Source organism: Heterocephalus glaber, unplaced genomic scaffold (genome assembly GCF_053883595.1).
Source record: "Heterocephalus glaber isolate CG9 unplaced genomic scaffold, H.glaber_assembly_v1.0 deba00000122, whole genome shotgun sequence".
Classification (NCBI taxonomy): Eukaryota; Metazoa; Chordata; class Mammalia; order Rodentia; family Bathyergidae; genus Heterocephalus; species Heterocephalus glaber.
Window position 1 is genome coordinate 84,124,780 of NW_028258138.1, and position 14,576 is coordinate 84,139,355.

At 46.3% G+C, this 14,576-nt stretch overlaps 1 protein-coding gene across 4 annotated transcripts; it reads right to left on the reverse strand.

The window, feature by feature from the left end:
• Positions 1 to 1,311: 1,311 nt before the first annotated feature.
• Catsper2 (cation channel sperm associated 2) lies at positions 1,312 to 13,554 on the reverse strand. 4 transcript variants are annotated; one of them, XM_021261272.2, is made up of 13 exons: positions 13,457 to 13,554; positions 12,681 to 12,813; positions 11,852 to 12,025; positions 11,542 to 11,610; positions 9,112 to 9,284; positions 8,498 to 8,653; positions 8,111 to 8,235; positions 6,492 to 6,670; positions 6,239 to 6,338; positions 5,850 to 5,906; positions 3,933 to 4,111; positions 3,121 to 3,288; positions 1,312 to 1,454 (listed from the first exon to the last, which is right to left on the reverse strand). In XM_021261272.2, the coding sequence occupies exons 2-13, from the start codon at positions 12,805 to 12,807 to the stop codon at positions 1,423 to 1,425; spliced, it is 1,539 nt and encodes a 512-aa protein (XP_021116931.2). In that variant the 5' UTR covers positions 12,808 to 12,813; positions 13,457 to 13,554; the 3' UTR covers positions 1,312 to 1,422. The 4 variants fall into 4 exon arrangements, with proteins under 4 accessions (XP_021116931.2, XP_004835478.2, XP_021116925.2 ...); XM_004835421.3 differs by having other exon boundaries at positions 13,424 to 13,512; XM_021261266.2 differs by lacking the exon at positions 13,457 to 13,554 and adding an exon at positions 13,204 to 13,413.
• Positions 13,555 to 14,576: the final 1,022 nt, after the last annotated feature.

Sequence of the window (14,576 nt, forward strand, 5' to 3'; positions counted from 1 at the left end):
TAGCAGGGGCTTTTGGGAGGTGACTGCATGGTGGGGGCTTGGCATTCATCAGTAGATTCGTCCACAGTTGAGTTCATAGCTAAATACGGTATTAGGAGGTAAAGTCTGGTCTGCGGAGGCCTCACTGGGGGCGTGGCCTGGAAGGTCTACCTCTCTCCCCCTCCCTTGAGCTCACTCTCTGCCTCCCGCTGCCCTGCCTTGAGCTGTTTCTCCTCTGCCATGCTGCCCTGCCTTCGAGCCAGGGGACTAAGGACTGAAACTTCTACAAACTGAGCCAAAACGAACCTTTCTTCCTTTAAGTGGGTGGGTGTCAGGTATTTTGTCCCAGCAAAGAGAAGGTAACTAAGACACTTTTTAAGTCTCAATTTTCTGGTGTCTAAAAAATGGGAGAACAGTATCTCCATACATTGTTATTTTATGGAATATACACACATATTTCATATACAGAGAGTCTACGACTATAGTCCGTATAGATATGTACTATAGATGAAAATATCTTCATATACATCAAGCACTCTGGGATCGAATTCTTCCAACAAGCAAGTCTAAAGACTTCAGCCATCCAATAATGGAGCAGGATCCCTTCCAACAGTAAGTCACCAGTAACCACAAACAGTGATCAGCAGCGAGAGGCTCGCCTTTCAGTGATATTCTAAAAGGTCTTCCTAGGGCCGGGGGATTTAGCTCAGTGGTTTCGCCACCTGCTGTGCAAGCGCAAGGGCCCGAGTTCGATCCCCGGTACCAAAAATAAAAGGTGCTCCTGCTGGGGGCTAGCTCAGGGTACAGGGCTTGCTTGTCTGTCTGTGAGACCCCAGGTGCAATACACCACACACACACACACACACACACAGTGTTTCTGTTGAACACCTACTGCTTTGACCATTGCCCTGAGCAATGGCAAAGTAATGGAATAAAGAAAGGAACTGTCTTTCAGCCTCAGAGGCCAGTATGTGCTTCGCCATTGAGGTGCATGCTGCACAGGAGACGCAGCCTGAGCAGGGCAGACCGTGTGTGGGAATGACACTTCTCAAGCAGTCATGCTGCCTGGCACCTCTGGGGCCTGCTCCTCCCATACAGAGGCCTGTGCAGCCTCCGTCATGGGGGAGAAGTACAATTAGGACTCTCAGCAGGAAGCACAGGTTGCAAGAGGGATGGGCTAAAACACCACAATGAAGGGAATCTGACTCAGGCCTGTGAAGAGGAGAGAAGCCTGGCTCAGGGCCCACTGGCATGGAAAGGGGCTTTTCTGCCTGTCCTCAGGGCTTTCGGTAAACCCTGTGTCTGAGGCATAATTAGCTTGCTCAATGGCAGTATTATTCGTAGTATTTATTAGACACTGATAATTTTGAATTTCTATTTCCAACTATGTCCTTCATTATCTTTTGCTGGGCCCAAAAATCTTGAAGCCATTCGTGGTGGGCATTACCTGTCTTGGAAATTCATCAGTGCCTGTGCTGTAAAGAAACAGACTGTGAGGCTGCAGAACTGAGAATATTCTAAACCTATACATGTTTGGTAAAGACCTTTCTTTTCTGGGTTCGAGATTCCCACACAAATCTTTTTTTTGTTTTTCTTTTGAGACAAGATTTTGCTATGCAGTTCAGGCTGGCCTTGAACTCACTTTGTAGCTGAGGCTGGCCTTGAACTTGCAGTGATTATCCCGTCTCAGCCTCCTGAGTGCTGGGATAATAGGTGTGTGCCACCATGCCTGGCTCCCACACAAATCTTGATTTATCTTTATTCTTTTGGTTTTTTGGTACCGGGGTGGAACTCGGGACCTTGTGCTTTCAAGGCAGGTGGGGAACCACTGAGATAAATCTCTGGCCCTGTTTTGTTATTTTTGAGACAGGATCTTGCTAGCGGCCCAGGCTGGCCTTGAACCCACAGTGATCCTTCTGCCCCAACCTCCCAAGTGCTGAGATTACAGGTGTGCACCACCGCACCTCACATTGTTTGTTTGACATTGTTTTGTTTTTTGAGACAGAATCCCATGTTCCAATGTCATTTAGTGTCCCCTTGTGTCCCCTACCCCTGCCATGCACACATAAACAAACACTGAGTCCTCCCTAATTTCTTATTTTCACATTGGGTTGATTTCAACAAGGTATAAGAAAGATAATCAGACAACACTGATTGATATTAAGCTGTTAAAAAAACCCAGCCCTAACAATTTGTTTTGTTTTACATTGGGTGGGTGGGTGGGGGTGTTATTAATTCAAATTAGCCCCCAAGTGGTGAAAAGTAGGATTTTTTTTTTGGTACTGGGGATCAAACTTGGGACCTTGCACTTGCAAGGCAGGCACCAGAACCACTGAGCTAAATCCCCGGTCCAAAAGTAGGATTTTTAAAATGTGTGTGGTAGGCATTAAACCCAGGGCCTTCTTCATATTGAGCTACATTCCAGCCCATTTTAAATTTTGAGACAAAGTCTCACTAAGTCACTGGTTGCCCAGGGTGAACTTGAACTTGTGACCCTTCTGTCTCAGACTCCTAGAGTGGCGGATGCCAACACACCCAGGGTGAGAGAATAATTTTGAGCACTTAGTTCCCAGCTTGTATCAAAATCTACTATTTAAATCACCTATTTCTCTCTGCCCAGATTGAAACTAGAAAGGGCTGATAGAAAAAGAAGCCTGTAATTCAGAAACCCCTCTGGGGGCTGCGGCAGTGGGCACCTGGAGGCTCTCTGCTCCCTGTCTAATGCCCACAGAGCACACTTCAGCTCCCCTGTCCAAGGGGAGCCAGAGTCCAGCTGGTCAGCTCTGAGATTTGACCTTCAATGGGAAGGAATGTGAGCAGAAGAAGGTGGACTGTGATGTCAGCAAAAATCCACTTTGCCCTAATTCCCAGCAACCAAAATAGAACACCTTTCTTCTGGGAAACAAACTCCCAGAGCTCGTAGGATTTGGGCGTCCCCTGCTGGAGAAGCGAGTTTCTAGGTTCTCTCAAAGTTAGAGGCCACTGGGACACAAGCCTGGAAGATGACATACAAAACAAGAATCTGGTGGGAGGCACGCAGGCAGAGACTGAGGTGCTGGTTACACATGCTACTCCTCTGTTCTGAATGTGACTGCCGCTAGGTACCCTAACCCTAATTCTGTGACTGCCCCAAAGTCAGACCTGCCAACTGCTGCAACTCTTTCCGCTCCTCCAGATTATACTGAAGCTCTTCCAGCAACTCAAGATAGCGCAAGAGTAAATTTCGGGGCCACAGAGTGTACTCGTCCCGATCCATTTCCAGGAGCTCAGGGAGATTCTGGTGCACCAGGTTCTCCCAGTCCAGCTGATCTGTAGGGAGGAAGGCTTCTTGTGTGTCTGCATTTGCAGAAGCGGGAAAAGAGCTAAAACCCGGTGGCATTTGTAAGAAGGTGGCAGTGGAAGAGGAACTGGGGGACACAGAGGGAAAGGGCATGTCACCACAAGACAACTTTTCACAGTGAGCAGAGCCACTGCTATACTTAGCCAAAAGGAAGCAGAAGCACAGGGAAATTATATTTACTTGCAAAACTTCTGAGGTGCTTAGAGTTGAACCCAGGGCCTCATATGTGCTAGGTAAGTGCTCTCCCACTGAGCCATATCTCCAGCCCATAGACAGAAAATTAAGAGACACAGATTATGACCAGAAAATCAAACTGGTGGAGAAACTGGAGTGCATATATAGTGGGATAGCTGCTCTTAGGATTGAGATTCTCTGCTGAGTAGGGTGTGCATCCACCCCTGTGATCCCAGAACTTAGGAGGCTGAGGCAAGAGGACTGCTATGAGTTCAAGGCCAGCCTGGGTGGTTCAAGCCCTCCTTGAAGCAGAGACCCAGACCTTGTCTCAAGGAAGGGAAGGGAAGGGGAGAGGAGGGGAATGGGGAGGGAGAGAGGTGGGGGGAGATATTGGGTTCTCACTAAGTCTGAATTTAAATGGAAAAACCCCTCTGCTCACCACCATACTCTGAAGAGGAGGATGTAGTGGAGGAAGATGAGGACTCTTCTCTTTTGATCAAGGACTCTTTTGTTAGTTTGGAAGAAACTGTCAGGTCCTTTTCAACAGCACTGTTTTTAAACTCTTTTTCAGAGGAAGCTTCTTGGAAGTCCAGAGACATCCTGTGTCGCCTGACTTCTCTGAACATATTAGAAAAAATTTTTACTATTTCCAACGCATTTACAACTGACTAGATCATTCATTATTCTAGTCCAGGCCCTGGCTGTGCCCTAAAGCTGGGATCTAAGGATATGAGCACCAGTTTAGTCCCAGACTCTAAGTTTAGGCCTTTCCAGCCTCATCCCTTACATCATTCTTAATCCTTTTCTTCCTTCCATATCAGGTCCACCAAGAAATCCTGCTGGTTCTACCATCAAAATGCATCTTTTCTCCTACTTCACTGCCACAGTGCTGCTGTATGCCTTCCTCATCTCCTTTGGGCCATAGCAATGTCCCTTACTGACCTCTCGGATATCTCCCGTGTCCTTATAAAAAAGTTTTCTGAGACATGGTCTTCCTAGATTGCCCGAACTGACCTCAAACTCATTATGCAGCACAGGCTGGCCCTGGGATTCTCCTGCCTCAGTCTCCTGAGTACTGGGATTACAGGAGTGTGCCACCATGCTCCGCTTCTCCCCTCATTCTTTTCCAGTCTGTCACCAACATAGCAACCAGAATAATTCCTCCCTCTTTCTTTTCTTTTTTTTAAGTACTGAGAATTGAATCCAGGGCCTTTGCACTGAGCTACATTCCCAGCTCTTTTTTTTCATTTTGAGATAAGATCTGGATACATCATCCAGGCTGGGCTAGAACTTGCAATCCTCCTGCCTCAGGCTCCCAGACTGCTGGGGCTACAAGTGAGTGCCACCAAGCCCAGCTCATAGTAATCCTTTTAAATGTAGGTCACTTCCTGTCACCCCCTGCTCTGCTTCCCATTTCCCTCTGAGTAGAGGTCTAAGGCCCTACAGTGGCGTCCTTCTGTTCCACAGAATCAGGTCTCCAGCCCACTGTGTCTTGCCCATCTCCTGCCACTTCCCCCTGCTCATTCTGCTCCAGGCACAAGAGCCTCTTTGTTATTTCTCACCCACATCAGGCCTGCTTCCGGTTTAGGACCTTCCTACTGATGGAAGAAAATCTGCTGGGAATCCACAGGGACGTACCTTCCCCAACTCCAAGTCCTTTTCACTGACTACTGTTCAAACTATAACCCACGTGCAACCCCTACGCACTCCCCTTTACCTGTTCTAATTTTAATCTTTCCATGAGGTTTATCATATTTTAGCGCATTATTTACATGTTCATTGCTTGTTGTCTCTTCACCTCTACCCGTATGTAACTTTTCTTATTCACTGCTAAACATTCAGGGCCTAGAATAGTATTAGTTTCATCGAAGGTATCTATATTATTTTCCTCTGGGTGCCATAACAAATAGCCATAAACTGGTAGCTTTAAAAAAAAAGCAGAAATGCATTCTTCTCCCAGTTTGAGAGGCCACAAGTCCAAATCAGTGTTGGCAGGGCCATACTACCCATGTGAGCTTTAGGAGAAAACGTCCTCACTCCTTGGCCTTTCTGGCTGCTACTCAGCATTTCTCAGCCTCCTCTGGCTTCTGGCTGCCTCACTGCAGTCTCTATCTCTGTCTTCACATCACCTTTGCCTATTCTGTGTCTGTCTTCTCTTCTGTCTTCACATCCTCCTGGTCATGGCATTTAGGGTCCACCTGGATAATCCAGGATGATCACATCTCAAGAATTTTTAGGTTAACCACATCTGCAAAGAGCCTTTTTCCAAATAAAGACAAATTCCCGAGGTCCCAGAGATTATGGACATAGACAGATAATTTGGGGAGCCATCTCAGTTCACATATATGCTGCTCACCTGGGATTGATTTTGCTGTGGCTTGACCTCAGTGTTGTAAAGGACAGGTTCTGTCTCCTGCAAACACACACACCAAAAACCAGAAACAAAAAGAATGAAGCAAGCTATCTTAAACTGAAGTGCAATAAGAAACAAAAGACTTCGGATCAGCAAATGAAGTAAGCTGAGTGGGGAGGACAGATTATAGTGAAGGGGTAAAGAAGAATGGGGAAGCCCCTCGAAGTGGATGAAGAATCAGACAATGTACCGGAGCTGGGGAAGTCTTAAGTCTTTGGGCAAATATTCTGTCACAAGGGGAAAAGTAGGATCAAGGCCAAGGAGTGGAAGCAGGGAATGAGGTCAGAAAGCTCTCGGGAGGCAGAGTCTGGTTTGACAAGCGAGGAGCAGACCTCCTGAGGATCTGCAGCTTGAGGACATCAGCCTTGTGCTGAGCTGCCAGATGTGCCATCTCCTTATCCAGCTCATCCCGAATGTCCCGGAAGTTATTAGCTGGATGGGGAGAAACCAAGTGACACAGCCATCATGGGATCGGAGCCTGCCTGCTACACTAGTTCCTCTCTGCCCATCGTCCTCCAGTCCCAGCTGTCAGACTCATTCTTCCCAGTCACTCCTGCCTCTGAGTTGCGCCCGCTCTCTGCTCACCCATTGTGCTTATTATGACATTTCGCAAGATAATGGAGCCCAGCAGCACCCAGAGGATGATATAGGTGCTGCTGATGACAGAGCTGACTTCCGGCACCTTCCAGATGTCCCGGAGCAGCGCGTTCCAGTGATCCATCGTGAAGAGGATGAAGACGGTTATTAGGGAATATGGCAGGCCCCTGCAGACCAAGGTGTGTGGAGAGATGGGAGCAGAGATCTAAGCCTTTCAAAAACTGTACAATTCCTATTTTTAAAGCAACATAAGCGCATTTCTTTGTACAGTACTTTGCTCTGACTTTGGCATATTTTCTATCATATTCAATTTTTTTTAGCTATTTGTTCTTCAGGTTGAAGTTGTTTTTATTAGGTTTTCCTTTATTGTGAATAACCTAGGAATGCCTCTCATTATTGCAATTGTCCTGGGGCACAGTAAGTACTGTACTCCATAAATACTGGCTGAATTTTTAAAAAGTGAATGAATCACAAGTAGATATTTTTTCTAAATTCATTCATTCATCACTGCTCTACAGATTTTATCCTAACTCACCAGTATGCATTGACAGGTAAATAAAATGGATGGATATCTGACACAAACATATGGAGTCCCAAATAATGAATGATAATGAATGTATACAAATAACATAAAAATAGTAAAATTAATACAATTAATTTATAAATTATTTCAGAATTGGGTGTGTAGTTCAGTGTGTAGAACACTTTTCTTATATGCACAAGGCCTAGGGTTCAATCCCAGGCACTCCAAAATAAAGATACTTAGATACCATTCTGAGATCTTTTGTCCACAAAAGGAAGATATCTAAATTGTTCTTCCCTACGTAGTTCCCTACATACAATTTATTGAAAACATCAGGGCTTGAATAAGATGAATACTAGGACCTTCTTAATACTTTTATGAAATTACCCATTAATAGTCTAAGAAAGACTGGATTACAGCCGGGGATTTAGCTCAGTGGCATTGCACCTGCCTCGAAAGCACAAGGTCCTGAGTTCGATCCCAGGTACCAGAAAAGGAGACTGGATTACAATTCATGAATGGAATTATCTCCTCTAAATTCAAGTTGACTTTCTCTGAAACAAGTGTTTTCTAGACAGAGATCTTAGGGATTTTACTGTTGAACAAGCACAGTTGTGTGCCTGTGTAAGGAGCACACCTAAAGATGGGGGTTAGAGCAGTGACTTGGTCCGAAAGTCACAGTGACATCTACCGGTCACTTGAACTGTGCTCAGCCCTATGCCGAGTGCTTCAGTGCATGACCTACCTCATTTATCCCCACACTCTTCTGAGGTAGCACCACTATTGTTCCCATCTTTCAAAAGAGGTAACTAAGTCACAGAAACCAGGACTTCTCCCCTGGAGTATGCTGTATGTAAAGGTGGCTCGTGTTGTGTTTAAATTTGTAAAACCCAGAACCAACCCATAACTAGCTGCCCTGCCCTAAGATCAGAGCCAGTGCTACTTGCTATCCCTTTGCTTTCTCTCTCCCTCTCCCAACCGTGCCCTACTCAAGCTTCCTAGACTATGACTGTACTTTGGATGAGGTGCTAAGTACCCAACCCAAATTCCCTCCCTCACCCAGGCTTTCCCTAGCCCTGCTTACAAGAAGGCCTCCTTGTACACCAGGTCCTGGCGAGTTGAACGGGTGTAATCCTTAAAGAAGTAGACACCAGCCACGGCAAAAATGTAGAAGAGGAGGAGCAGCAACATGAAGTGAAATCGGATGCTCTAGAGGACAGGACCTAAGTCAGGAGGGCAGAGGAGGCCCATCCCGTGACTGCCTACCACAGCCCTTCATACCCTGCCCTTCCTTCCATTGCAGCCCAGGCATCTGGAGACCAGGCGGCTCATTCCCAGCCATTCTCATCCAGTAATGTTCTGCAGCCCCCAATCGGCCTTCTCTGACCCGCCCAGGCTTGTTGCACGTCACATGTTAAACCCCACGTCTCTTCACCCCCAACCCACACTTAAACTGCACATGTCGAATCACCTTAAAGGTCCTGACCAGGGCCAAAATAATAACGCGGACTTGATGGAACTGTGCATAGAGCCGGAAACAGCGCATCACGCTGCAGATACTCAGCAGCTCAAGCCACACAGGATGGCCTGTTACCCCGCCCAGCACCAGGATTTCATAAAGCAAGGGCTGTGGGAAACAAGAGTGTGAATGCAACTGGGCACCGCTGTTCCCCGAATCAACCCTGACCACCATTCTCAGGAGGTTGTTTCCTAGTTAGACTTTCTACACTAAGCTCTTGATCCCCTGCATTTCAGCTTGTCAAGATATAAGAGAGGGTAAAATGAGTGCTGTATCATTGACTTCTTGTGCAGCACGAATGACATAACACGAGCAAAACACTTACAACAGTGCCTGGCACTTACTGAGCACTCCAGAACTGGCAGCTGTCACTGTCGGGACTTATGCTGGGGTTAGAGTTTACCTTGTTCCTAATACCAATGATTCCTGCAATGTCTGACTTTGACCAAAAAAAAGTCACAGGAACTTGGGGATATTTGTATTCATTTCTTTGTTTTCTTGTTGTTTCCATTCATCTAAGTACACTCCTCAACCCACGATCTGGTTCTCGGGCTATCTATCCTTACCAACAGGGTGACAGTGAAGTCAAATACATTCCAGGCATTCTTCCAGAAGAGGGAGAAGCTGGCTACCCACTTCAGAAGGATTTCCACAGTGAAAACGGGCAGGATAAACCAAACTGCCACCTCCAAAGACAGCTTCAGTGGCCACAGACTGTTGTTTGTAGAATCCAGCAATTCTGTGAAAGTAGAGCAAAGGAAAAATAAAAATTAAGGAAGTAGGAAGCTGAAGGATTGCTTATAAATCACAGTTGTGCTCACGACTGCTCCATCTTTCTTTGATTTCTCTTTCTTAATGCTGTAGCCTCAGGCTGTGGGATACAGGGGAGGACACATCTGACCCTGAAACCTTGTGCCACTGTGGCCCCTCTATCCTGGTGTCTAACAGCTGTGTGCCACTTCCGGCCCATCCTGCGATCTAGGGATTTTCCTTGTCCCCCACCCTGTGGTTGTTGTTAAATCAGTTCCTAAATTTACCTGAAGGCAATGGGTCTTGAGTCGAGAATGAAAATGTGGGCTATGATAGGCAAAGTGCTTTACCAGAGATGTGAAACAAGAAGCTGGATTCATGGGGCATATGGAGTTATAGTAGTCCTCTGCTATCTTCCTTTCCTCTTCTTCTCTGATGAAAATTGACTGTGCTCCACAGAGCAAACGGAATTCTTTAGAATCCTGATGTTATTTGTTTACTATTCTTTCACTCACTGCCTTTATCTTTTAACTCTCATCATCACTTACACACACACACACACACACACACACACACACACACACACCCTGTACTGGGGACTGAACCCAGGGCCTTGGCATAGAGTTACCCTCAGTGTTTTTTAAATTTTGAGACGAGGTCTCACTATGTCCTTTAAGTTGCCCAGGCTGGGCTCAAACCTGGGATTCTCCTGCCTCAGTCTCCCAGAGTGCTGGAATTGCAAGAGTGTCAGCATACCTACAACTTTCATACACCTGAAGATGTGTGCTGTGCTCCAGGGCAGCGACAGTGAACCTTTTAGAGACCAAGTGCCCAAACTGCAACCCAAAGCCCACTTATTTACCACAAAGCGCCAATCTACAATTAAACCTGAATACTGAGGTTTTAGTTTAGAAAAAACAACTCATACATTAGCATCTTTTGTTTTAAAAGAAAAACAAATAATACACATGCCATAGGTTTTCCACCACTGTTCTAGGGGGAAAAAATTCATGTTAAAATAGACCTAGAGCCGGACATGGTGGTGCACATCTGTAATCCCAGCACTCAGGAGCCTGACACAGGAGGATCACTGCAAGTTTGAGACCAACCTGGGCTACATAGTGAGTTCAATGCCAGCCTGGAATACATAATAAGACCCTGTCTCAGAAAAATTAAAATCTAAAAAAACGAAACAGGGAATTGTGAATGACTTAGTTCCAAATCTATACCTTATGGGGAGGAACTAAAAATACTTCAAAGTATATGAAGTATACAGTACATACAGGAGTAGGTCAGGGAATCAGGTATTGCTGTGTATTAAATACCTTTGACCTGAGTGCACTGAAGGACTATTTGCAAGATGCCCATAAGAAGGTGAGGAGGAGGGCCAGGGATTTACCTCAGTGGTTCTGCCGCCTGCCTCGCAAGTGCAAGGTCCTGAGTTCGATCCCCAGTACCAAAAAAAAACCCAAAAGGTGAGGAGGAAACAAGTGAACATTTCTACTCTCTTTTCATCATTTCTGAGCAGCTTGTTGGAAATAACAATCAAATGTGAGTGCCCTTCTGTTTTTAATATTTTTCACATAACTCATGATTGGCTTTAGAGTCATTTACCTTCTTAGTAATTTTTTGGCTCACTTGCTACCTCAGTTGTCCCTAACTTTAATTTGTGAGCTTCTAAAATTCATACTTAATGGGCTGGCGATTTAGCTTAGTAGTTTCGTCGCCTGCTGTGCAAGTGCAAGGACCCGAGTTCAATTCCTGATACCAAAAAAAAAAAGTAAAATTCATACTTAAATCTTTTTAAATATACTTACAAAATCTAAATGTCAGATCCTTCATGGATGGGTACTAGTATCTTGCAGAAAAGGTTCAGGGCTGGAGAGGTGGCTCAATGGTAGAGCACTCGTCTACCATGGGGAAGGCCCTGGGTTCAATCCCCAGCAGAGTGGGGGACTGAATATTTGGAGAAATATAACTGATCTTTTCATCTCCAGTTCCTGTGGATTTGCTACCTTGTTATAACTGACACTGGTCCGTAAGTGCCCAGACCACCTGTCTCCTGCACAGTAGTCCTGAGAGCCCTCCAAATGCTTCTACACCTTAGCAGGTGCACAAATTCTATTCCAGGGGGCTTAATATATTGATCTCACAATTGTTACAATTCAAACGATATTCAAAACTGTAAAATGATCAATTGAAAAGAACAATAACTCCCCCATTTCCTCTTCCAGGTCAGTCCTCACCTATTGTAATCATCCGTACAATTGCATTCAAAATGATGAGGAAAGTGATGAGGTTCTTGAACCAAGGATCTGGTTTCTGTTAAGGAAACATACTGAGTGGAACTCTTCCTGATCCACACAGCTGAAATAATACGGGCAAGAATATAAGCGGAAGTAGGACGACTTGACTTCCATCTCTAGCACCACAGAAAGAGAAGGAAGAAAGAATGTAAGCTGTGAGAATACAACGAAAATAGGAATGTAGGGAAAAAGAAACCATTAGGCAGATGATGAGTAGCCATGGCTAAGAATGACTGACACGAAAGGATACGCTCCAAAACCCATTCAGCCCACAGGGAAAGAGGTGGCCAAGGACTATGGCGAACGTGAAATCTACACAGCAGTCGCTGGGCATGTGAAACCCGTCCTAAATGCCGGGCCTTTGTGGAGAAGCGCACTTGCTGGTGTTGATCTCTCAATCTAAGTGGCTTCTGAAGGGAAGGATCTAGGATAAAAATTTTTAAAAGGATAGTGCCCATAATTCCACCTACTCGAGAAGCTGAGGCAGGATGACTGCTTGAGCTCAGGAGTTCAAGGCCAGCATGGGCAACGGGAGATGGGGCGGGGGTGTCAGTGGATAAACGTGTGTTAGTGTGGGTGAGAGTTCAGGTCCTGCTTATGACCAACACTGACCACACCCACAATAAGAGCAGCAGGCTCAACCTTCCAAGTTTTAAGTATCTGTGGCAGAGACTTTTCTCAGTTAATCAAGGGTAGTACCCTAAAAGGGAGTGACAAGGGCTTTATTTCCTGGATTCAGCGTTTTATTTATAAGTCAGGCATGGTAGCTGGCTGCAACTTCAGCACTTTGGGAGGCTGAAGTAAGAGGATGCTAAGTTCAAGCCCAGCCTGGCAATTTAACAATTTAATGAGACCCTGCCTCAGAATTCAAAAAATAAAGGGCTGAGGGGTGTGGCTTAACGTGAAGGGTTTAATCTCCTGTACTGGAAAACCCTCAACATGATTTATCAAGTTTGGTGTATCCTCCAAACTAGCCACCAAACCAGTCTTCCCTGAATTTTCTACCCTCTGGTTCCTGGTCTTTGGAAGATGTGGACAGAGGTCTTAAATTTAGGGCAGCAAGAAATCAGGCTGCTGACCAAGTATCTCCCGGGTCGTGAAAAGTGGAACAGGCTGGCCAGAGGCTTGAAAAAGCTCCAGGTCAATGCGACGAGAACGAATGGCATCAGCTCTAGGCAGATGCATGTGCCTAGCATGGTGATCCATGGCTGTCTGTGAAGAAAAGAGAAGAATCAAGGGTCAAGGGCCTTTCCTTCAGAGTTGGATTAGAAGGTAGGTAGGTGTGTGTGTGTGTGTGTGTGTGTGTGTGTGCCCTTGCGCATGCATTTTTAACAAAAGGAGATAAAAGTATGAAGAGAAGGCTGGGTGTGGCAGCAAAAACTAGTGTGAATTCCACCGCCCTGGGAGGCTGAGGCAGGAGGATCCCAAATGTGAGCCCAGTCTGGTCAATTTAAGGACTTAGTGAGTCCCTGTCTCAAACAAACAAAAAAATAAAAAGGCTGAGCTGAGGATGTGGCTCATGTGAAGGCCCTGTTCAATCCCCAGCCTGGAAAAGGAAAAAAGAACGAAAGAAAGTTGGAAGAGAGATACTGCCTAGTCGACCTAGTGTCCTGCCGCCTTCCAGAAAGTCATTTTAAAAATGGGTTAAAGAGGCGTCAGCAGGGCTGGAGCCACTGAGAGGGACCCAGGTCGCAAGGCCCCAAGCGACTGCCCCAAAAAGAGAAGCCAGCGCCAGAGGAGCGGTCAGCCAGTTAATCGCACGTGCGCCGCGATCCTGCCTCAGGCGAGCTCCTGCTCTCCGCCCAGCGCCCGCCTCCCTCACCGTAGGACGAGCCCAGGGCCGCTCGCCTGTTACCCGTTCTCCCGCCCGCCCGGCACAGCCAATCAGCGTGTACGCACTGGTCCCGCCCACTGGGCGTCGCCGCGCTAAGGGCGGGACTTCCGCCGTCAGTTCCTTCCGCTGTCGGTTCACTTGGGAAGCCGCCGGAAGTGTATGGGGCCCTTTGCTCCCACCCTGCCTCTGGTTGGTTTCTTCACAGGGCCTGTGACTCAGTGGAAATACCCTCCAGCCTGCAGAGAGGACGTGAAGGCTTGCAGAGGTCTCCGGTCGCCACCCCAGCCCCAGCCCTGGGACTCGCCAGTCATCCAGAGGCTGCGGATGGTGATAGGTGCTTTCCCTAAGCCGGTGATGGTTTTCTCCATCCCGTGGTATACAGTGCCTACATTAAGCTGGCAAGAACAGTTCCATCAGAATCTGTCCATATCGTCATTTGTAATTAGGAGTCCTGAAAAAACGACCCCCCTCCATGAGAAAGTAGCCAGAGCGGCTTCACCGAACCTCAGCCTGAATTCCTTAGAGGGAGCTCAGATCTGTCCCGGAAGGAAGGGAAGAAATAGGATTTCTAGATGGTGGTGGTAGTGGTGCTGGTGGCGGCAACTTCCAGGTCATTACTAGAACAATAATGATTATCTTAAAGCTTGGGATAATTGAGTGGATCCATACTAATTACAGTACTTAATTTTCCACCTCCATGTACAAATAAACATGGGGGGGGCTATGGATATCCATCTCACACCCATTAAGGTTACTTTTTTTTTAAGGATTCAAGGTAGAGTTCAATAGTAGAGCATCTTAGCATGCTTGGGGCCCTCCCTGGGTTCAGTCCCCAGCACAACAAAATAGGAAAGTTGGGAAAAATGTTGTGCACTGTTGCTGGGAATGTAAAATGATACAGCTGCCATTGAAAACAGTATGGTGGATCCCCCTGAAATTAAAGATTAATCACCATACAACTCAGTAATTCCACTTCTGGGTGCATAGTACTCAGAAGAAGCAAAAGTAGGTCTTACAGAGTTCATCATTCACACTGATAGCAGCATTACTGACAATGGCTAAAAGAAGTCATCTCAGTGTCAATGGATGATTAAACAAAATGTGGTATATATGTGCAGTGGAGTGGGATTTGGGTTTAGAG